We start from the raw sequence: 22,545 nt of genomic DNA, 5'->3' as shown, positions 1-22,545 counted from the left end.
ACAGAACTTTCTGCCATTGCTGTTGGGAGTGTAAAAGGGTCACCACTTTGGAAACTGATCTGGCAGTTTCCTATGAAGTTACATGTGTACCTATCCCATGACTCATGAATTCTACTGCTAGGTAGCCACACAAGAGAAAAGAAAACACATATGCATTGAAAAGCCCTTCACAAAAAGTTCACAGCAGCTTTATTCATAATAGCCCAAATGTCCATCAGCAGGAGAATGGGTAAACAAACCGTGGTGTACTCCTACAATGGAATAATATTTAGCAATAAAAGAAACAAACTACTGACACAACAGTATCGATAAATCCAAAAACATTATGCCGAGTAAACTCAAGAAAAAAGAGTGCTTTCCAAATTATTCCATTTTTATGAAGTTCTAGGACAAGAAAAACTAATCTGTGGTGCTTGTACCATGGAGGGATGTTGAATTGTCTGGGAAGGAGTGAGAGCGAAGGTTCTGGGTACTGGAAATGGAGGAGGTGTCAGTTACACAGGTGGATGCATTTGTCAAATACATTGAATTATAAATATTAAATTTGTGCCTTTCACTCTATGTAAAGTATACCTAAAAAAAACCCTCCAAAACTACAATAAGCAGAAATACACAATGTCATGCAGATGGTACGAACATATATCTTTCAATCTACTGAGTTTAGAACAGTGCTTGCTGCTTACTTAAGGCTCAATAAATGTTGGCTAAAATTACAAGTATTATGTATCATAACACAGCCACTAGTTAAGTGCCATCCACAACACTGTGCAAACTTGAAACCTGCTACTGAGGAATTTTGAAATTGATATGAACCTGAACAACAAATTGCTATAAAGTCTAGTCATAGTCCATCGCCCCGTGATCCAGTATAAAAATCTCACAACTTACTACAAGCCATATCTAATTTATGCTGTCCTGTTAATGAAACCCAGTCTCCCTAAAACTGAGTTACCCTACCAAGTTTACGATTGACCTCTCTATCCAAAACTTTACTTCCGTTCTTGTCCCGCCCCTGTTCCCCTCAGGATTGAAGAGTATCAAAGAAAAGGGGGGAGTGAAACCGAGCAGGACCCTGTGGAGCCCACAGAGGTACAAAAGCCACCCCCCTCCGTGTCCCCTGTTTCCTGTGTGCAGAGAAAGGCTTTAGTCTCTTGGGCCTTCCTTTAGTTCCAAAGCACAGACTCAGCCAGTTACTAATTAGAGAAGTGGTGGAATTCAGAAACAAAGGAAAAGCAGTTAAGCAAGAAAAGTAGTGATAGCCTAAACAATAGTTCAGTGATAAAACAGAGTCCTAGTTCCTCCTCAAGGGATAGGCATAACATTGTGATGCATATCTTCCAGTTGTTCTGCAGAAACTAAGACCCACACTAAAGGGGAAAATAGTGACTACATGCTGACCACAAGCTTGTAGACCCCAGAATGGCTGGAACCACAAGGTTGATGGTTAAGATTCCAAAAACATCACCCTGTTACCACGCCACCAACCAATCAGAAGAAAGTCCATGATCTGCAACCCTCATCCCAAATGTTGCCTTTAAAAACCCTTCCCTGAAAGCCATCAGGGAGTTTGGGTCTTTTGAACATGAGCTGCCCATTCTCCTTGCTTGGTGCCCTGCAAATAAACACTGTACTTTCCTTCACTACAAACCAGTGTCAGCAGATTGGCTTTGCTGCACAGTGGGCAGGCAAGTGGACCCAAGTTCAGTTCAGTAGCATTAATATCAACTGTATTCTTAATCTGAAGTAACAGCCATTTCATAAATGAGTAAAAACAGAAAATATTAGTGGTTAATTTGACAGTTTCCCAAGGAGCTAAAGCTGAATTATTGTAGAGGGTTGTGACTTGTGGTTCTTTGTCTCTGCTCAGAAAAGTACCTGAAATGTGTGAGGAAAGTGCAGCAGAATGTGTTGACGATAACTCATCAGTAAAACACTGAATGCGATGGCTGTAAACTCTTCCCAAACGAATGCAAGTTCCTTGCAGGCAGGACAAAAAACACAAGGGAACAATGATAATTCTTTTGTTTCTTCTAGGAAGGCTATCCAATTTTTTTCAATAAATTAACCAAATATTTATCAAGGACCTACTACATGTCAGGTCACCTGCTGGGCTCTAAGGAAAGGACAAACATAACTGTGGCTTCTGCTCTTAAGGAGAGCACTGTCTTGAATAGTGTTTCTCAAACTTTTGGCCTCCAAGGACCATTTAACAGATACAGGCAATGTACACAGTCTGTCAACTCTAGGCCTGTTTTTAAAAGTCTAAAATTAAATTCATTTACTATCTTGCAATTAATAGTATTTTCACAATAACAAGAGGGATGATTCTAGAGTGTGCCAATACATTTGGTAATAGTACCAGAGGCAGTCAGTTTTATTTTTTATTCTTGTCTCTAAAAGTTAGAAAATCCTAAGCATCATAGGATGTCAAGAATGGCAGCAAGTGTTTGCTGGCTTTGTCAGAAAGTTCTGGAGAGTCAAATCAAATTAGGACCCGGAATAACAGTGATTTCTCATTACACATGGCAGCATTCTGTAAAATGTTAAGACTGATGGATTTATCACACTCAAGGCCTAGAAAGCTGACTGTTTCAATTTGGGCAAGAGCAATGAATGGGTTCCTGATTCTGTCTTGATAATACTTAGCTCTAGAAAGTATTTTTTCACTTTCTGCTGCAGCATTTGGGTGTAGCTTGAAAATATGCCCAATATTAAGTTATTGATTTATTTCTCTGAAAGGTGAAGGAAAACATCCGGTGTTGGGAATATGCCAAAGTCTCAGCAACCAAACACTTTGTACCCCAGTTCAAACTCAAAAGATTCCAATTCCTAATTTTCAATGTAAAATAATGACGTTATGGCTCTGAATAATAGGTTTAGGGTAGGCAAGAAATAGGATTTATTGCTATAATACACCAGGTCATTTGAAGCAGAAGAAATATCTATAGACATTAACAGTGAAGTGAAGTGATGTTTTTGTTTTTTACTATATACCTTCTTCATTTCAAAAGCTTCATGAGCACCTTTATCTTCAGCCACCGGCACACCTAAGCATAGTCCTATACTGCAGCAGCTCCTTGAACCTCACGCTTTAAAGACGGGGCTCACTGCTGCCATTTGATCAAGTTTGTAACATTTTCATTACTTTTTCCGAGGCACTGGATCAAGAATAGGAAGCAATCTGTTACCTGCCGCCTGTTCTCTCTGCTGGTTAAGCGGTATCTGGAAGGACATTTTGCTGTGGGGTCTGATGTACACCCCAGCCTAACATGTCATAACGGAACCCCTGCTCACCCCAGCAAATCCGCTCCACCCCAGCTTCTGTGCCACCTTGATCTCCTCCTTCCGGTTTGCTCAGGTCAAAGATTCTGAAGCCATCCTTGGCTCCTCTGTTTCTCTTCCACCCCACATTTTGTCCATCGACAATTCTTATTGGCTCTACTTAAGTATCTCCAGACACTGACCAGCCCTCACCTCCTCCATGGCTGGTCCAAGCCATCACCTCCTCTCACCTAAATTACAGAAAGACCCTCCTACCTAGGCTCCCCTCTTCCACCCCAGCAGCCTATGCTCTATTCTCAACACAGCATCCAGGTGATCCTTTACAAGCACAAGTCACATGATGTCACTCCTGGCCCAGAACCCTGATGTGGTGCTGGATGGTTAGTTTCACGTGTCAACTTGGCTGGGCTGTAGCACCTCATGATTCAATCGACCACTAACCTAGGTGTGGCCATGAAGGTACTTCATAGATGTGTTCACATCTACAATCAGCTCACTAAGAAGGCTGTCTCGATAATGTGGGTAGGCATCATCCAATCAGCTGAATGGCCTTAAGAGCAAAACCTTTCCCTGAGGAAGAAGGAGTTCTGCCTCAAGACTGCAGCATCTCAGCTCCCGACTGACAGAATCCAGCCAATTGACCTGACCTACAAATTTCCAATTGGCCAGCCTCCATAATTGCATAAGCCAATTCCTTGAAACAAATCTCTATATATGTATGTATGTATATGTGTGTATATATTTTATATACATATGTATACATATATGTACATTATATGCACATGTGTATATGTTTGTGTGTATATATGCATGTGTGTATATGTATATCCATGTCTTACTGGTTCTGTTTCTCTGGAGACTGCTGATACAGGCTTCCTGTGCCCAATGTCTTCCATTTGTCCCTCTGGATCCATTCTCCTCCCATCTCCATCCTACTCCCCTTACTGGGTGGTTAACCTGGATCAATGCATCAACCACTGCCTTCGGGTGCTGTGGCCGTGGGAAGCCCCAACAGGAAACGGAAAACACAGAAGAGAATTAGGTCAGGATATTAACTTCCCTGGCTCCTTCTCTGTGAGGTCCCCTTGGGTTGACTCCTGGGTTCTAGTAATATCTCTCTCCTCTAGGCTTCCCTACGCTTTTTAAACAGCTTCTCTGTAAACAACACCCCATCCCCAACATGCTATTTCAAGCAAGCTGTTTTCCATGGAGACCCTGACTGATAGGCTCTCTATCTCAGGCACACTGGTCTCCAGGCCTTATAGGATCTACCCCACCCTTCCCTGTCTGACCTCAGCGTCTGCTCCCTTCCCCTTTGTTCACTCCACAGGCTTCTTTGCTGCTCCCAGCACATGCAAGGCATGCAAAGCTCCTTGAGGGCAAGAATCTCTGTCTGCTCGGTTCATTGACATATCCCTGGTGCCCAAACACTGCCTAGAACATGCTAGGTGCTCAGTAAATACTTTTTGCCTAAATCAAATAAAATAATTTCATTGATTCCCATACCAACATCCTTTCTTGTTGCATCCCTCATAGGTGCTCCATCTTGTGTCTTCTTCACAGCTCACAGAATAACACTAAGTGGGAAGAAGAATCTTGCCTCTTGTTGCCTGGCTTTGCAACAGAAGCTACCATGTCTGTTTCCCTCATAAAAGCCCCCAGGATCACTGAATACATATCTTGGGGAAGTGTGAAAATCACTACTCAGCCAGAGGGAAGTGTCCTCATCAACAGGATGACAATTTTACTGTTAATTCATCCTCACAAGATGTGAAGAATTGCCCCCAAATGACTTTTTTTTTCAGAAGATTTATTGGCTAAATGGAATGAAATACCTAAACTTAAATATAATACTTAAGGTGATATTATTCAATGTTATAAATGCTCATTGAACCAAGCAATTCTACAAATGTGAGAATTATGTTATAATCTAATCTCTTTCATTCAGCCTTCTATCACTTACATTTTTATAAGGATGTGTTGGCTTTAAAAGAATATAACGTTTTTACCAAAGTGAAGTAGCTAACAGAACACACTCTTGGTGGTGGTGGTGGTGGGATGAACTGGGAGATTGGGATTGACATATATACACTAATATGTATAAAATGGATAACTAGTAAGAACCTGCTGTATAAAAAAAATGTTTTTAATAAAATAAAATTCAAAAAAAAAGAACACACTCTTAATTCATATTAACTGTTTTATCTATTTCTCTACTTAACTATTTACAAATTCCAACCCCAAATGGTTTTATACATAAAACTAACAGCTTACAAAGTCAACATTAATATTGCAGCACTGTACTTTTGCGTATATGAGAAGTGTAATGCGTATTTATAGTGACACTGTGCAGTGGAACAGAAGGCACAGAAGAAGAACTTCACACAATGATGCATCTAAGAATGTTCACCCATATTGGAAAGTAAATATGCAGAAATCGACATTAAATCCACAGGGTGTGTTGTTCTGTTCATGTCACTGATGTTATGCTGACTGGTGGTCACCCAGTACAACCATAAGGTGACTGATAATGCACAAACGCAGGGGGAGGTGCAAACAGCACACATATGGCACACAACTAGAAGCAAGGAGGATGCAGGAAGGGAACATCTCTTTTAACGGTAGCATTCTGCAGATTACAAACATTTTCAGAATAAGTCATTTTCAGAATAAGTCTCCTTCCCTAGAGATCTTTGGCAATAAATTGATACTCTTCTGCAGAGATCTATAGCTTCTGTGCTGTTCTGCCTAAAAGGAGGTGTAGTCATTGATCTATTCATTCATTCACTCATTCATTTGAACATTCATTCATTTATACATCCATTCTTTCATCAGCTACTATTGCCTGTGTCAAGCACTATGTTAGCTACTAGGAGAACAGAAAACTAAAATAAGGGCCTTGTCCTCAAGAGCTTTTCAGTTTAGTAGAGGAGACAGATTAGTAAACAGATGATCAGTGATCAGTGTTTCAATAAAGATACTCCCTGGATGCTATGGGAACACAGAGGAAGTAGATTCCAGCCTGCACTGGGGGATAGACAGTCAGGAATGCTTTCTGGTAATTCCCTTCTGACTTAATAATTCTATGATTTATTTCTCTACTAAGAAATATAGTTTCATTATTTTCAGATATATAAATAGCTAAGATTTATAGAGAGTAATAAAACAATATATGCATTGCTCAGATTTATAGGGATAAATATATATAAGACATATGGAGAATAATAAAGCAAGTTCATTAAAATTATAAATCACAATTAATATAATAATTAAAACAAGTATATTGGGCAATTCCTAGGGTAAATGTATGGCTCTTGATAATTGCCTTGCAGTAAAAAAAATTTTTTTTTTACCACATATATGTATCCCACACACAATAAATGCCTAGTTGTAATCCCTAAAGAACAATGGCGCAAGTTCCTATTAGCTTGATGACTGTGCCAGAATCCCCCCTAAAATCTCAGTTGTTTTGGAGTATCTCCAAGGGATGTCTACACAGGCCCACAAAGCTGTCTGGCTCCCTAGTGATAGCGTTCACGTGTCTTTCCTCTCTTACTGCTGGAAAGCAGTTTGGTGGCTCCTCATAAAGCAGAGAATTACCACATGATCCAGCAATTCCACTCCTAGGTGTATGCCCAAAGGGATTGAAAGCAGGGACTCAAACAGACACATGAACACCAGTGTTCACAGCGGCGTTATTCAAAATTGCCCAGAAGTGGAACTAACCCAAGTGTCCATTCACAGATGAATGGATAAGTAGAATGTTCCTGGTGCTGGATGTGCCCACCAAGTCCCCTGAACGGGCCGATGAAGAGGAAGCATCTGTCTGTTTCAAGGGTGTTATTTTCTGATGCTCCTAAGATTCTGCACCCTCCCAAGTTGCAGAGACTTGTGAGCCAGGATGAGGACAACACCTTCCTCCCAACTCTGCATCACTCCGTGTCATCTGGGACCCAAGACAACATTACGCACAAAAACTGACCCTTCAGCTCTTCCCCTGTCCACATCCCAAGGCACCTTTCAAAAGTAAAAGCCAAACAAACCAAATATAAAGAAGCAAAGAAGCAAACCAAATCCACTACTCTGTCCACAGGAGTTAACCTTAATTCACGAGCAAGGCCTTTTCACTCGTAATCATCCAGAAGACATTTTGTACTCGTAATGGACAAGAAATGTCAGAAGTTGCTTAATGCCACATACCTAGTCATCTGCATTCAGAGCAGTGATGACCTCACAGTTTCTTCAGGAACCATCAGTGGGGAGATGCTTTGCATCATCCAGGTTTCAGTTCAAATGTCACATCGTCAGCCTCAGTCTCTATTACATCACCTTGTTTTATTGTCTTCATGGTACTTATTCCTACCCTACTATTTGTGATCTGTTTTATTGTCTCTCTTCCCCCCATAGAGAGTAAACACCATCAGTACGAGAACCTTCACTATTTTATCTCCAGAATATAAAACAAGGCCTGACACATATTAAGCATTCAATAAATAGTTCATGGATGAATAATACTTTTTCTTCGAGTACTTACCATGTGCTAAGCACGGTTTTTAATACTGTACATGTAATAACTAATTTAATGCCCAAAATGATCCTATGAGGTAGAGAGTATTAGCCATATTTTATAGATGAGGAAACTCATCTCAAGGTCATACAGCTAGTATGTAACTCAAGGTCAAGGTCATACAGCTAGTAAGTAACTGTTTTGGTACTACTGCTGCATAACAAACAATCCCAAAATTTGGTGGCTTAAAACAACAATGTACTCTTATTTCTTATGGTTTTGCGACTTCACTGGTCTCAGCTGGGTGATTCTTGCTTGAATTATCTCATGCAATTACTATCAGTTCTCAGCTAGGGCTTAAGTTGTCTGAAGGCTTAACTGGGGCTGGTCCTCCAAGATGACTTTCTCACTCATATGTCTGGCACCCCAGCTGGGAATACTGGAACAGCTGGGGGCTGTCTGAGCATCTTTCTCTCTCTCTCCATGAAGCCTCTGTACAAGGCTAGCTTGGGCTTCCTCATAGCATGGCAGTCCTTTTATGGCAGCTAGATTCCCCCAGAGTTCATGTTTTAAGAGACTAAGGCAAAAGCTTTAAGATTTCTTATGCCCCAACCCCAGAAGTCATGTAGTATCACTTCTGTCTCATTTTATTTTTTCATAGGGCCAGCCAAGATTCAATGTTTGGGGGTACTAGAAAAAGGCGTGAATACCAGGAGGTGAGGTTATTTAGGGGTCATCTTTGGGGATTCACCACCATAATAGGAGAGCTGGTGTTTGAACCCAGGCAGTCTGGCTCCAGAAACTGCACTCTTAACTATCAATAATATATCATGGGGTATCTCTATTAGGAATAAATGAATAAATTTGTTACTTAATTTGTATAACTAGTGGGGACTATTCTGATGATTTGAGCCTTCAAAAGCAAATTAAAATCCCCATCTCTAAAGACAGAAAATTATTTGCAATTCTTAACTGACAATCCTTTCTCTGCCCCTAAACACCCTAGTCTTAAAAGTTAAGGGGCATTCTCAGTTGGTGCTGGGTGAGAGGTGGTTAGCTCGAGGAGAATCAGGAAAGGTTTGGAAGCACTTCTGTGGACAAAGTCTTATGAAAGACCATATTTTAAGTGAAGAAAGGACATAGTGAGTAGGAATGGGTATTTCCAATACCCATGGGAGCTAGCCATGCCCCAAAGGGATTACCATCCAGCTTGAAATGCGTTGGCTTGCAGACAAGTTCTACACAAACACCACCCTTTTATGGCTTATTGCAGTCCTGGAAGAGAGGTTGAAAAAAAATTTATTAACTACTTTCTTGCATCAAGCGTCGTGCCAAGGGCCTCTCATCTACCACCTCCTTCAATCCTCATGCTACCTTTACAACGCAGGTCTGGCCATGATAACCAACTTTGGAAAGTTCTAGAAAGTGCATCACATTCCTAGTAAATAGCTGAAAAATATTTCAGTATGACTCGCCAATGCCCTTTCTACTAGTCACTGAGTGATGCCATACTTACAACACTCCACCGTGAACCTTGTTACCCTGTGCTACTGTGATCTTTTCCGGGACATCTCCCAGACTAGTGAAAGCCTCCTTGCCACACCAAGCCCTATTCTGGGACATGGTTTTCCAAACATTACAGTCTCCCTGCCCAACCCAGCATCTGATCTCTGAAAGGTACTTTAAAAATAGTTGTAATGAATTATGATTTCTTCCCAGAAGGTCAATCATAGCCCAGGGCTTTTAGAAAGTCTACATCAGACCCTTACTGAGACAGGCTGGGACCAGGGACCCTCTGCTGCAGTGCTTCCACCTGGAAAAATGTCTCCTCAATCAACAAAATATAAAGAAACTATAAGGGACTAAAAATAACTGCGTGCATGCCCAGTTGGGGCAAATTATGGACAACAAGATACAAAGAGATCAAAAACCCAACTGCCACTTCTGAAGAGCGCGGAGCAAAAACAGGGGTAATGTGCACGTCACCTGCACTCAACTCCACCAAAAGGGTGGGCAAGCCACCTAAGCCACACCTCCAGCCCGACCCCTGGACACACCCTTATCCTCACCCCATATAAGGAAACAGCTTGCTGCCGCTCCCCAGAAATGAGCAAGGGAACCCGTTCCTTGTTTTCGCTCCCCCCCTGCTGCAGCAGGGGCCCCGATAAAGCACAGCCTGAATTTCTTGTCTGGCCTGTTATCAATTTCTATCGATTAAGGAAGGTCAAGAACGCTAGTCCGTAACACTATCAATTCACTTCTAGGAGCGGTAAGCAGCAATCCAATCTCCACTGGCTTCCCTGTGCTTCTTACCAGCTTGGTCCACAGAACAGCCCATCTGTGACTAAAAGGTCTCTCCCTCCCTCTGCACTTTGGGAAACACTATTTTATTATATTTCATGTCCAGGAGTGTCTTGGGGCTGAGGTGGTGAAAGAGAGGTGATATTTAGTGGCAGGGCTTGTACAGCTTTAATTGCAACTCCCCACGTCTCTGTGGTGGTTCCATTTATTTTTAGATATTTATATTGGTTTTACAGAGACTTGCCACCTTGACTCTTATATCTGAAGAAAACACTTCTATTCTCCCAAGTCCCTAGAGTAAGAAATTCAAGAGTACCCCCAAAGCGCCATTGCCACTCTCAATAAGGCTGCTAAATTATAACGTGCAGGGGTGTTTTAGTGATTACGTTTTTCATAGGCTCAAGGAATAATGATCCACACAGATAAAACTTGACTGTGCAGCAGCTAACCACCGGAACACTTTCCAAACTCTAAAAGCAGGACAATGTGAAAAAAAAAAAAAGAGAGAGAGAAAGCCTTAGAATTAGGAGCCCTGTAATTGCTTCTCTGGTCTCCAGCATAGAGCAACCAAGCAATGAAACCACTCTCTTTTTCTTTTTTTCCTGTCAATACCTGATAGATTGCAAGGAATCTGCAAATTTTATGGAACAATTCAAATTTGCCTATAATTTCATATCATAAATTGAACTCTGGGATAGGAGTTTGAAACTAATTCCATCAGTCTTTTTAATAATACAATCTTTAAAACCATTTCTGGGTGTTTTACCTCTGTTAAATGCTTTCTCATTATACAGCTCTTTAATAGAGGGGTTTTAAATGTGTTATCTTTGTGCTCTATTACTATAGTGATGTTTCAGTAAAAATTACTTTTTGTCATTAATATATTATTAAAGAGAATCTCTTTCAGCAAAAAGAAATACCCAAAGAGGACTTCATTTTCATGGTCTCTCATTTTCTTCTCTACTCATTGAGCCCTTTCTAAGGCATCTGCCTTCAACCAGCCCTAAAAATACAAGCAGTACAAATAAGCACATTAATAAAACATCATGTTTTCAATCAATAAAAACATATTTGATTTCCATGTGAGACAGCAAAGAAAAACAAAACAAAACAAGCAACAGAAGCCCTTAAAAGCAAGCAGGAAACTAAACAAATTTAGAAAAATTGGGCTGAGGCCCCAGTGGGAAATCGTCACCTACTTGCTTATTTATTTAGGATTTATATTCCCCCTGCTTCTCAGAAGGACTGAAGGCAGCATGGAAAATGTTTTAATGCTTCCAGTATTTTATCAATTGAAACCTACCTGGGACAGTTTAAGTGTCATAAGAATCGCAAAGTTTCTGAATTAGTCTCTCCTAATTAAAAAACAGACAGCATGTAGCTATAGTGCTCTTTTCCCATTCATAGAGTGCTCAAGTTTGGGTATGCAGACATTCTCTGTTAATTGCACTCATCTTTACTAAGGAATTAGATATGAATGATATTAAGTCAAGCATTGGGTTAAATTACTATTCAGGCAGCTGAAGTAACAAAGCCTAGTCTAACAAATGTATAGGTACATTAAAACAAACCCCATAGTTGACTGGAATTTAAATCTCTATATAATTCTAAATCCTACATGTATTTTAAAGCCAGGAAATATGTGTTTAAGGCCAAAATTCCATTCCGCTATCTGTCCTGCTGTGGTTATACCAGGCAAATAACAGTTACAGTAATTTTAGAACCCCTTGCCATATCCTTAGGTATGATTAAGCGACTTAAATGTTGAGTTCCTGTCTAAATTCACTATTTGTTTTCTCAAATTATATACCTAGCCCCAATCTAAATAGAACATCACTATATGTTTCAATTTTCATGCAATGCCATGCCCCACCACTGCTGACTTGCTTTTCATGAAGCCATATGAAGGTTAGTGGGAAGATGTAAACCCCAATCACATTTTCAATCTATCATTTCTCTAAAGTAAATGTGAATGCCATTTAAACTTAATCAGGCTTTTGGAGGATGGATTCAGGATGATGACTTTAACACACATAAGTAACAAAATCACCCCATGGTAAGGAATGCCTTTACGCACTTGTTTATTAGGTGTATTTGGAAATATCAAGGCATGTGTTGTAAAACAGCCCTGTGCTGTCAAACAAAGGACATATAACCATTTCTCAAGTCTTAGAGCAGCACAGATGTAAAGTGGGTCATAACATCTTTTACTCTTTGCATGAGGTAATAATTGTTTTCATTTAAATAATCTAAGAACTTCAATAATTTTTAAAATGTCAATCAGCCTTATTCCACATTATCAATACTTAAAACTACTTACAGTGAGTAGCATGATTATTTACACAACGTAATTGCTACTGATTTTCTTATCTAACTACTCCCTACCAGATTATAAACTCCATAAGCATAGAAACTATGCCTTGACCTTTTAGCCCTGGGGCCCAGCCCAATGCTCAGTACATAGCGGATGCACAATAAGCATTGAGCGAATGTTTATTTGTTAAATAAGTGCGTAATAGTGCATTTGTGTCACCAAGTCAGAAAATGTGCTAGGCTTTTCAAACCATTTGCAGGGATATGAGGCAAGATACAAGTTCTTTAGACCTCACTTTTGCCATTTGTGAAATGGACATACTAACATGTATCCACTGACATCACAGAATTGGATGCAGATGAAGTAACCATTTGTTATTATTTTAGATCTGCGACCTGTATAATAACGAGTATATTTAATTCCAGTTGCATAGAAAAAATAAGGTAGTTAGCAAAATGACAGTACGTGTATTACCTGGGGAATCTGAAGATGTTCTACATATGACAATTTATGCCTTTTTCCTCTGCATGAATTAGCTAAATAAGGAAAACTTTGCCACATACTTTCGGCTTAAATAGGACTGACTCTATTCATTGCTATAATTCTCCTTCCATTTCTGGCATAAGTCTGTGACTTTCTGATCAGCCCACATTATTTACTTCAGAGTTAAAGGAACCACCAAATTTTAAACTGCTCAAATGTTTGCTGGTTTTTTCCCAAGCCAGATTTCTGCTCAAAATAATAACTGAAACCTTCAATAATCTGCTCTCTAATTTCAGTACCTTCAAACTTTTTTTGGAAATAAAAAAGAGATATAAATCATAAACAAATACCTTGTAATTCTGATAATGTTTTATAACAATAAGACCACATACATGAATAATCTCATTTTTAAAAACTGTTTTGTAAATTATGCCCACCTTTAAATCTAAGAACAAAATCATTTTCACTGACATCTGCATACCAGCTGCTGCTTCTGGTAGATAACAACAGCAATTCAGATGCAATATTTAGTTGTTAACTTTGGGAACCAATTTAAAATAACAATTCCTACATACCTGTTCGAGGAGAGTTCCCAGAATGTTCTAGGCTTCAAGTTTCCTCTAATTTGCATAGTTGCTATAAACCAAGTCTCAGCTGGTTCCACTTAGTTGGCCATACCATATGCAGCCCAAGTCAAACTCTGAATAGAGTTGCTTTCACAAGGTATTATTTTGCTACAAAGCCTCTTTTCTTTTTCTTTTTTAAATTGTGTCAAATTATCAATATGAATCTCCAATTCTACTGGGATTATAAAATGAACAAGTTATCGATGAAAAGATCAAGGAACCGAAGGATTGGGTGACATGCCAAGTTTGCAATGAATTTATAAGGAAACCGTTAATAGAATGGTGATCTTTGTGCTGGTGGACCCAAGAAAGCAAGGTGCCTGTTGGGTTTTATTTCCCTTCCCACCCAGAGCCTGGGGAATGCGTCATCCCAGGCAGCCTCCCATGCTCATATCTCCCAGGTGTTCATCTGTGTGTCTCCAGCACCTACAGCTGTGCTTCGTGGGCTCTTGGTAAACGTGCCTTGCCAGTGTAGCAGTCCCACATCCCACCGGCTGTGCTCTTTGACACCACATCCCACCGGCTGTGCTCTTTGACACTGGTCCACTCTCCCTGACTTGTTTTAGGGATCTCAGAGGTCTCTTACTGTCTCCTGCACAGTCTTGCCCCTTTGGGCACATGTACCCAGCAGGGGGACCACTGTGATAGAGCGGTCCAGGTGGTGGTATGTCAATACTTGGAGTTTCATTTCTTGTTGCTGGGCTTGGTACAGGCGCAGTTCTCATTGTTCAATCACTTTGGGTGACTTTTGCCTCAACCCAGTCATGTTGTCCTTCCAAGCCTGCTTAGAAGACCAGCCACCATTTTCCAAAAATTATACTTCCCTTAGCTGTCAAATCATACTTAAGTCCTACCCACCCCCCACGTATGCAGACTTGGTATTTTATGCAGATGCCCCTTAGGTTACAGTCCTGAACCTCAACTCTTATGAGAAACTAAGAAACCCTCAACTCCATCATTAGTAACAAAATATTTAACAATTTCTTAACCCTCAAATTCTCTGATTTGAACTCTAGCCATACATTTTTTAGAACACACTCAGCAAAATTAATTAGTAAAACCTAAGCGTAGTTGAGGTCACCAAGAGTTCGTGGCCAGAAAGATATAGTTGAGTCAAGAGGCCTGAGTTCCAGTCACAGCTTTGGCACTACACAGAACAAGCATCAGCTTCCTCGTTTGCAAAGCAGAAGTACAACTAAGCAGCACGGAGCACGTGCCTCCTCAACATATCTTCACATGAGTAAAATTAACCTCGAAATTTTTCTAGAACAGCACTGTCCAAAGGAACTTTTTGTGATGATGGAAATATTCATATTATATACTGTCCAATATGGTGGCTGCCATCTACATGTGGCCACTGAGCATCTGAAATATGGCCAGGGTGACTAAGGAACTGGAGTTTTAATTTTTAACTTAATTTTAATTAGTTTAAATTTAAATAGCCAATGTTGATAGTGTATTTAGACAGTGCAGCCGTCCAAGAAATAGCAAGGAAAATTTTAAAGTCCTATAATTTAAGGGCAAATCTAAATTTCCAATCTGCAAGCTGTACTTCCATCTCAGAAAGTCCAATACAAATGGCTAGAAAGTTTGCTTGTGACCACTAGCCTTCACCTTTCTCAAAGTATACAGACGTTAACATTAGGCTTTTCCCACCTCCACGCCCCCACTGATAAGATAGAGTTTGATGAAGAGGATTTGGTGGTGAAAGCCACCTTGCTGGGACACATCTCCAGTCTGGAAGAATGGACTGCAAAGCAGATGAGTGGTGAGAAGCAGGATCTTTCTGGCTACGGGAACTTGAGTTTGGGGGCTACTCTGAGACTCTTCCGTCTTGAGGGGTCTCTATGATGTTGAATAGCCAGTGGGAATTCTACTCTTGGTTTACTGACTGCAGGAGCTGGAAAATGGACTGGATCCACTGGTTTCCAGAAAGCCTTTAATGGACTGCCTTGGATGAGGCCACACCAGAGCACAGCCCTGTCTGGAGCAGATGTCAAGCAAGGGTCCAGAGCCTGGTGCGTTGGGCCTCTTGGCCAGTGCCACTCCACCCTAGCTGCATTCAGAACTACTAAGACAACTGCTTTAGGGAGAAGAGTCCACATTTCTTCATCTCCTTGGTTATCCCTCTTGTCCATTCTACCATCTTCTCTCTCCTGGAGGCCCCACAGCTTCCTAATCGGTCTCCCTGTTTTCACTCTTAATGCCCTACAATTCATCTTCCACACAGCAGCCAGAATGATCTTCTAAAATCAGAACATCTCACTCCTTTGCTTAAGATTCTCCAGTGGCTTCCTACTCTTCTTCACCATGGCCTACAGGCCCCCGCTCACCTTTTTTACTTCTCCCATCGTCCCGCTAACTCATTCTGTTCCAGCCACAGTGACCTCCTGGCTGTTCCTCAGACAAATCAAGCTTGTCTGTACCTCAGGGCCTTTGCACCCACCGGTCCCTCTGCCTAAAATGCTCTTCCCCAGACTTTCACATGGCTGGATCCTTATCACTCAGGCCTCAGCTCAAATGTCACTTCCTCAGAGTGGCCATTCCCAACCACCTCATCCATAGCTACTTCTATCCCACCACTATGTTATGTTTGTTGGTTTTTTCTACATATTTCTTGAGGTATATTTAACATATTATAAAACTCACCCATTTTAACGGCACAATTAAATAACTTTCAGTAACTATACCAAGTTGTACAACCATAGGTCATTTCCACCTTTGAGATCCCTCATGACCATTAACTGTTAATCTCCATACCTATCCCCTGCCCCAGGCAACCACTAATCTACTCTCTGTCTCTACAGATTTGCCCTTTTGGAATTGGAATCTGGTTATTATCTAATATTCCACTGCTCTGTTTTATTTTATTTTCAAAAATTTTTTATTGTGGTAAAATATACATAACATAAAATGTACCATTTTCACCATTTTGAAGTGTATGGGTCAGTGGCATTAAGTTGTGCAACGATCACCATCATCCATCTCCAGAACCTTCTCATCTTTCCCAACTGAAACTCTGTATCCATTAAATACTAACTCTCATTCCTCTACTCCCCCAGCCCGTGGAAACTACCATTCTACTTCCTGTCTCTATGATTTTGATTACTGTAGGTGCCTCATGTAAGCAGAATCACACAATATTTGTTCTTTTGTCACTGGTTTATTTCACTTAGCATAATGTCTTCAAGGTCCACCGATGTTGTGGCATGTGTCAGAATTTCCTTACTTTTTAAAGCTGAGTAATGTTCTTTTGTATACCGTATTGTGTTTGTCCATTCATGTATGGATAGATACTTGGGTTGCTTCCACCTTTTGGCTATTGTGAATAATGCTGCCATGAATATGGACGTATAAATATCTGTTCAAATCCCAGCTTTAACTTCTTTGGGGTATATACCCCGAAGTGGGATTTCTGGGTAATATGGTAATTCTAAGTTTAATTCCTTGAGAAAGTATCCTATTGTTTTCCACAGCAGCTGCACCATGTTACACTCCTACCAGCAATGCACAAGGGTTCCAGTGTCTTCACATCTTTGCCAACACTTATTATTTTCTGTTTTTTCAATAGTAGCCATCCTGATGGATATGAAGTGGTATCTATTTTATTTTTATAATTCAGTTATCACTATGTAATATTTTCTTGTTTACTTGTTTGTTTAAATATTAACTGCCTGTCTCTCCAAACTAAGATGCTAGCTGCATGAGGGCAAGGAGCTTAGCTGCCTCGTTCACCAAAACTCCAGTAGTACCCAAGACCCAATATACATTTGCTGAATGAATGACAGACCTTAGGGCTACCACCTTCTACAAGCTTTAGTGCTACCACAGTCCTCCTTCTTTTATCAACCCAAGGATATACAGAAGCTAGGGAGCTCCCTTCTTCTACTCTGACACACCAGAGGACCTTGAAGAAGAACCGGGAATATTTTTTCCAACGATTCAGTGCTTTTCCTTGTGAAATACAAAGAAATGAAGATATTTTGAAACTGAGATCTTGAGAGCATCCAAGGCCTTTGGGAACATTCCTCTGAGGCTGTAATTAAAACCAGGAGAATGTACTGGGCTCCTCTGGAAGTTCTTGGGGCTACTCATATGCAAACATAAAAGAGGCAGTCCCTTGAAACAGAATCAAATGGCTAAGAGTAAAAACTATAAAGCTTTTCACTAGAAAAGCAAATTGTGCAGTCCTTTCTTGTGCATTACCTATGCTTTCTAAAAGTATATATTTTTCAAAAAGGCTGGCATTTGCTCAACTCTTTTACTCAACTTTTGAGCATTAGTTCAGGCAGCCTGGGCAAACCACAAGTAAATATGTCACAGAGACTGCTTGTTGTTTGCTTGTTTTCCCTTCTTTCCACAGTTGATAGAAGACTTTTATTCAAAAGAAGACTCTTGAATTTTAGCGGAGCACGTGGATTCCTGACATGAAGACTTCATTTCAGGGCTTCCCTGCAGCTAGAAGTGGCCATGTAACTAATAACTAACCAGTGCAATGTAAACAGCAAGGTGCAGGTAATTCTGCACAATGTCCTTAAAGGGAGGATCTGTGCCCTTCCTCTCTTCCTTTTTGTTGGCTAAACCATGAACCTGATGGCTGGAACTTGAGCACACATCTAAGCAGATACTGAGTGCCTAATGATTTGAGGCTGCCACACCCATCTTGGATTGCCTACCTCCAGATTCCTTTACATGGGAGAGAACCAAGCTTCTGGTTGAGCGATTGTTACTTCGGATCTCTGTTACTTGGAGCCAACCTAGTCCTAACGCACACAGAATCTCTCCTGTAAGATCACAGGAGAACCCAAGCACAGAAATAAGTGCTTCCTAGATACACGTAACAAAGTCTATTGTTCCACCAAAGTCTGAGCTGCTTTAAAGCTGATGCCAAGCCCAGCTTAGCCAATATACTAAGGGGGTGGCAGTGATCTGCCATATTGCCGACCAGTCAGAAGAAAGGATGAGTCAATACTAGCAACAACGGTAACGGTGGTAGCTAACGTTTAGTGAGCACTTCTTGTAACGCAGACACTCAGCCAAAGAGCTTTATACATACCATCTCATGTTATCTTCACAACAGTCCTGAGGTTTAAAGATAAATCCATCACACGGCTTACGAGTGATGGAATGAGAGCCAGCATGCCTCACCTTGACATTGTACCCATAAGGAGCATCCGTTACACTTCCTCTTTCCCACACATAAAAATAAGGTAGTCAGGCCTCTGCGAGGGCACACCCCTCCTTTACCAAGGACAACTTTCACTGGACACCCTTCTGCACCTCCAGAACTAACATTGCCCCGAAGACCCAAAACACTGGGCTAACCATGGAGTCTACTTGCTAGGCACATGGTGCCTCTCAGTCACTAATTTCCTTGGGTCATTTTTAACTTACAGCCATGTAATCATAACTGAAACACAACTATAACATAAAAACCAAGTTACATGTTTGTTTCAGAGCCTTATTTCACATTTATGCTAATATCAATATTGCAGAGCTAGTTTTCATGACCATCCTCTCCTGGCCCCATGTGTTGCAATAACATAATGAAATCTGTACCAATTCATTAGATAGCCGGTATTTTACAGGAGAGCATCAATGCATATAGGAACTGACTTTTATTTAAAGAAGGAGACCCCCTCATATCTGCCTGTCAAATGACCTTCTTGGTGGGAAGGCCTCACTGCAAAATAGGCTTTACTTCATAGAAAGTTGGACTTACCCAATGCTTGATCAAGTCAGTTTATATGATTGTTCTAGACCTCAGCTTCCTCATCTATAAAATGGGGATAATCATACTTCCTCACAGTGATTTCAAAGATTCAGTGAGATTATGCTTGTTACCTACTTGGCACAGTGCCTGGCACCCAGTAAGTGCTCAATAAGAGGTACCTACTTTTAAAAATCATTAATTCATGGGTGGTACAATCTGACTGAATGAAGCTTTCAGTGAACTAATGTGTTCAAGTACCAAACAACTTCCCAAAATTGAAAAAAATGAAGAAGATAATGGTCACTACTATGCTCACTTGGAAAGATGACTCACTCTAGCTGACTAAATCCGGACTTATTTTTTTAAGGCTGGCTGTCTCTAAATCTGATTTCTTACCTTGACTCAGCATAATCTATGCCATTAGTAACCAACCTGGGCATTTTGTTTTTAGGCTTTTTCTCCCCTAAGTTATTGTTATTCTCTACTCTTAGATTGCCTTTAGTGGTGGTTTTAAGTCAGAGACATTAAGTGGGATTGTTTTTTTTCTTTCCCCTTTTCTTCCCCCTAATGGTTATAAAGTAGTCAGAGGTGAGTACTACCTTTGATCTTCTATCCGCCACTGGGAGACATTTATGAAAGGCACAGGCAACAAATAGCTTCTAGAAGTCTCTATGATGGGCCTTTGCCTGAAGATAGCCTTAATTTTGAATCCATGAAACTCAGCTGAGTCAGACTGGGTTTTCAGACACACATCTGCTTTAAGAATTTATCCCTGCAAGCATTATCTCGAGCCCTTTCTAACTGTTAATGCAGGGCACCACTAGTTCTATTAAAAATCTCCCAAATAGTAGAGATAAATCCAACCTTTCACTATTACAGACATTTGCCCCCAACCGAAATTCTGACAGCAGAGGAAAAAAGCAGCAGCTCTTCCACTGTTTCCGGTATTCACTTTTGGAGAATACCCTCTTAAAAAATGCTTACTGTGATTTTCCAGGTACATTTGCTATTTGGAGGGTACACTCCAGGAAAACCTTCGCTGCCAATAAAGCCAGACTCTCCAGTAAGAATGCCGCCACATGTGAAAACAGGTCTGGGAAAATAAAAGAAGAAAAGAAATTTGAAACACTGTCTACCAATTTAATGTCAATTTCAGAAAGATGCAGTCTATTAATATGGATCAAGTGAATACTGACAAGTGACTGCCTGCATCATAGACGGGATTTGAAATACTTGTTAGCTCCTAGAATAAATTCTAGCCTGCTAAAACATTCAGTCCAGCTGCCATCTGTCTCCACTATAGTAACAAGATCAATCTATCCATCCATCCGTATGCAGTCAAGTCCTCCACATAAGTGGTAAGATCTTACAGGAAAATGGTAAATGGAAATTTTAACTGCGGGGGGGGGGCGGGGAGAGAGAGAGAGAGAGAGAGTGAGAGCTAGGCTCCGTGAAGTGCATGGTTTTAAAGCTAGACAAGTAATTGGTTAATATGAAAAAGTTTTAATTTCCTGGATTTGGAGAGATGCCTAATTCTCTCTTTGTTTGAAAATCGTTGGCCATTGGCAGAACCTCCCATTGAAAATGAGAAGGCAAAGTTGGCCATAGGGCGGGTCTCCCGGCCCAGGTCCTGGAGCCATCTGGCAGCTCAGAGGTTGAAGAGTTAAACTTGCCAAGAGCCGCTCCCCGGGCGCCGGGCAACTCGCGTTTTTCCCTAGGCTTCTGTCTCTGGGCAAAGCCTCTCCGGGGAAGAAAACAGGAGTAAAGCAAAGTCCACACATTTGGGTCCCAGTGCTTCCCAGCGCCCGCCTGAACTTTCGGGGAGAGGAGAGGTGTGGCCGGCCAGCTGCGGGGCCGTGGGGCGGGCGGAGCTGGGGGGCGCCGGAAGGAGCCCCGAGGACGGGCGCCATCCCGGGGTCCTGGTGGCGTGTGGGTCCCCCGGCGCCCCGAAGCGGAGTGGGTAAAGCCAAGCCGTGGGCGAGGGAAAGAGAAGGCGGAAGGGAGGGAGCGCGGGCGGGGGTCGCGTTACCTCTCCGGGGGCTGCGGCCGCGAGTGCTGGGCGGCGGCGGCCAGCAGCAGGCAGAGCGGGGCCCAGGCGCCCGCGCCCCTCATGGCCGGTGGAGACGCTCGGGGCTCGCCCCACCCCGGCGCGCACCCCGGAGCACCGCGCGCTCTGCACTGGCCCGGACTCTCGCCCCGGCGCGCCCGCACCCCGGCGAGCCCTCTCCCGCTCTCTCGCACGCGCCGCCGCGGGGCAGCCCAGGTAGCCGGGCGTGCACGGCAGGCGGGGCCGGGCGCTTTTCTAGAGGCGATTACGGTGCAGTCAGCCTCGCCGCTTAATTTCCCCTGAGGAGTTGCTCTGGCAGCCACAGGCCACTGCTGAATACCCCGTTTGTTCTCTGGCGGCGAGAGGGGGCGGCTCCCAGGCGGGAGCCGCCTCCTCTCTAGGGGCGGGCGGGGTGGCGGGCGGCTCCTCGCTGGCACCCCGGGACCCGCACCCCGCTCACATCCCTCGGGCAGGGGCTGTGGAGAGAAGGATGAAAGGGAATCCCCTGCCGCGTGGTACCCAAATGGGACCTGGCGCCCTGATCCACAGATGATGGGTTGGGAGGGGGGTTGGAGGCGGGTAGCCTTGGTTTGGTTTGCTTTGGGGAGTGTTTTTCTCTAGTTGCTTTCAAATAAAAAGTATTCGCGCTTGCTGGTTGCTGGAAAAGAGGGTTCCTCCTTCCGACATCTAGATCCAAAGAAAGAAGAGAGAAAATAGAAGAGAGATTCTACTATATTTTAACTCCTCCTCTAATTCTCTTACTTTACACACACAGAATCTCAGTAGATTCTTTTTGCTTTTTCTGGTGTGTGAGAACAGGGAGATAGGTTCTGTCCGGGAGGCGGGGGGCGGTGTAGAAGTGAGTTTTCAGACGTGTGATTAGTGAGTGACTTGTCATTACCGTGACAAATAACGGAGACAAACTCCGGATCTTCAGCTCTCACCACCCCATGTTACGTCCTGAGAATAGCGCTTCTTTGCTGGCGCCTCTCTCTTCTTCAAAGATCTTTTCCAACGATGCCTTTTTCTGTAGTATTGATTAGTTGAGATGTACAGAGAATTTGTTTTTCTAAGAACAATTGCAGTCTTATGGAATCAAGGCTTTCTTTATTACTTTTAATTAATTTTAATTAAAAATAATTTAAAATATTTATTTTGCTAAGTGCTTCCCAATAACCAGGGATTAATAAAAGAAAAACAAGAATGGAATGGAGTCGTTGGGTTTTTCAATGACCACATCACCACAAGGGGATATAGCTGAACTCAGATGCC

General features: G+C 41.9%; 1 protein-coding gene across 1 annotated transcript in view; it reads right to left on the bottom strand.

Annotated features, from left to right (window-relative positions):
• Positions 1–21,783, bottom strand: part of PCOLCE2 (procollagen C-endopeptidase enhancer 2) — a 71,254-nt gene extending 49,471 nt beyond the window's left edge. The window contains exons 1-2 of the mRNA XM_004278214.2: positions 21,256–21,783; positions 20,211–20,319 (exon numbers count right to left, since the gene is read on the bottom strand). Of these exons, the coding sequence (XP_004278262.1) occupies positions 20,211–20,319; positions 21,256–21,338 (192 nt within the window). The 5' untranslated portion in view covers positions 21,339–21,783. The remainder of the gene's footprint in view (positions 1–20,210; positions 20,320–21,255) is intronic.
• Positions 21,784–22,545: the final 762 nt, after the last annotated feature.

The sequence above is a fragment of the Orcinus orca genome, chromosome 5, assembly GCF_937001465.1.
Source record: "Orcinus orca chromosome 5, mOrcOrc1.1, whole genome shotgun sequence".
Lineage (NCBI taxonomy): Eukaryota > Metazoa > Chordata > Mammalia > Artiodactyla > Delphinidae > Orcinus > Orcinus orca.
The sequence above is the reverse complement of the archived record's forward strand: the minus strand, read 5'-3'. Positions and strand labels throughout refer to the sequence as shown.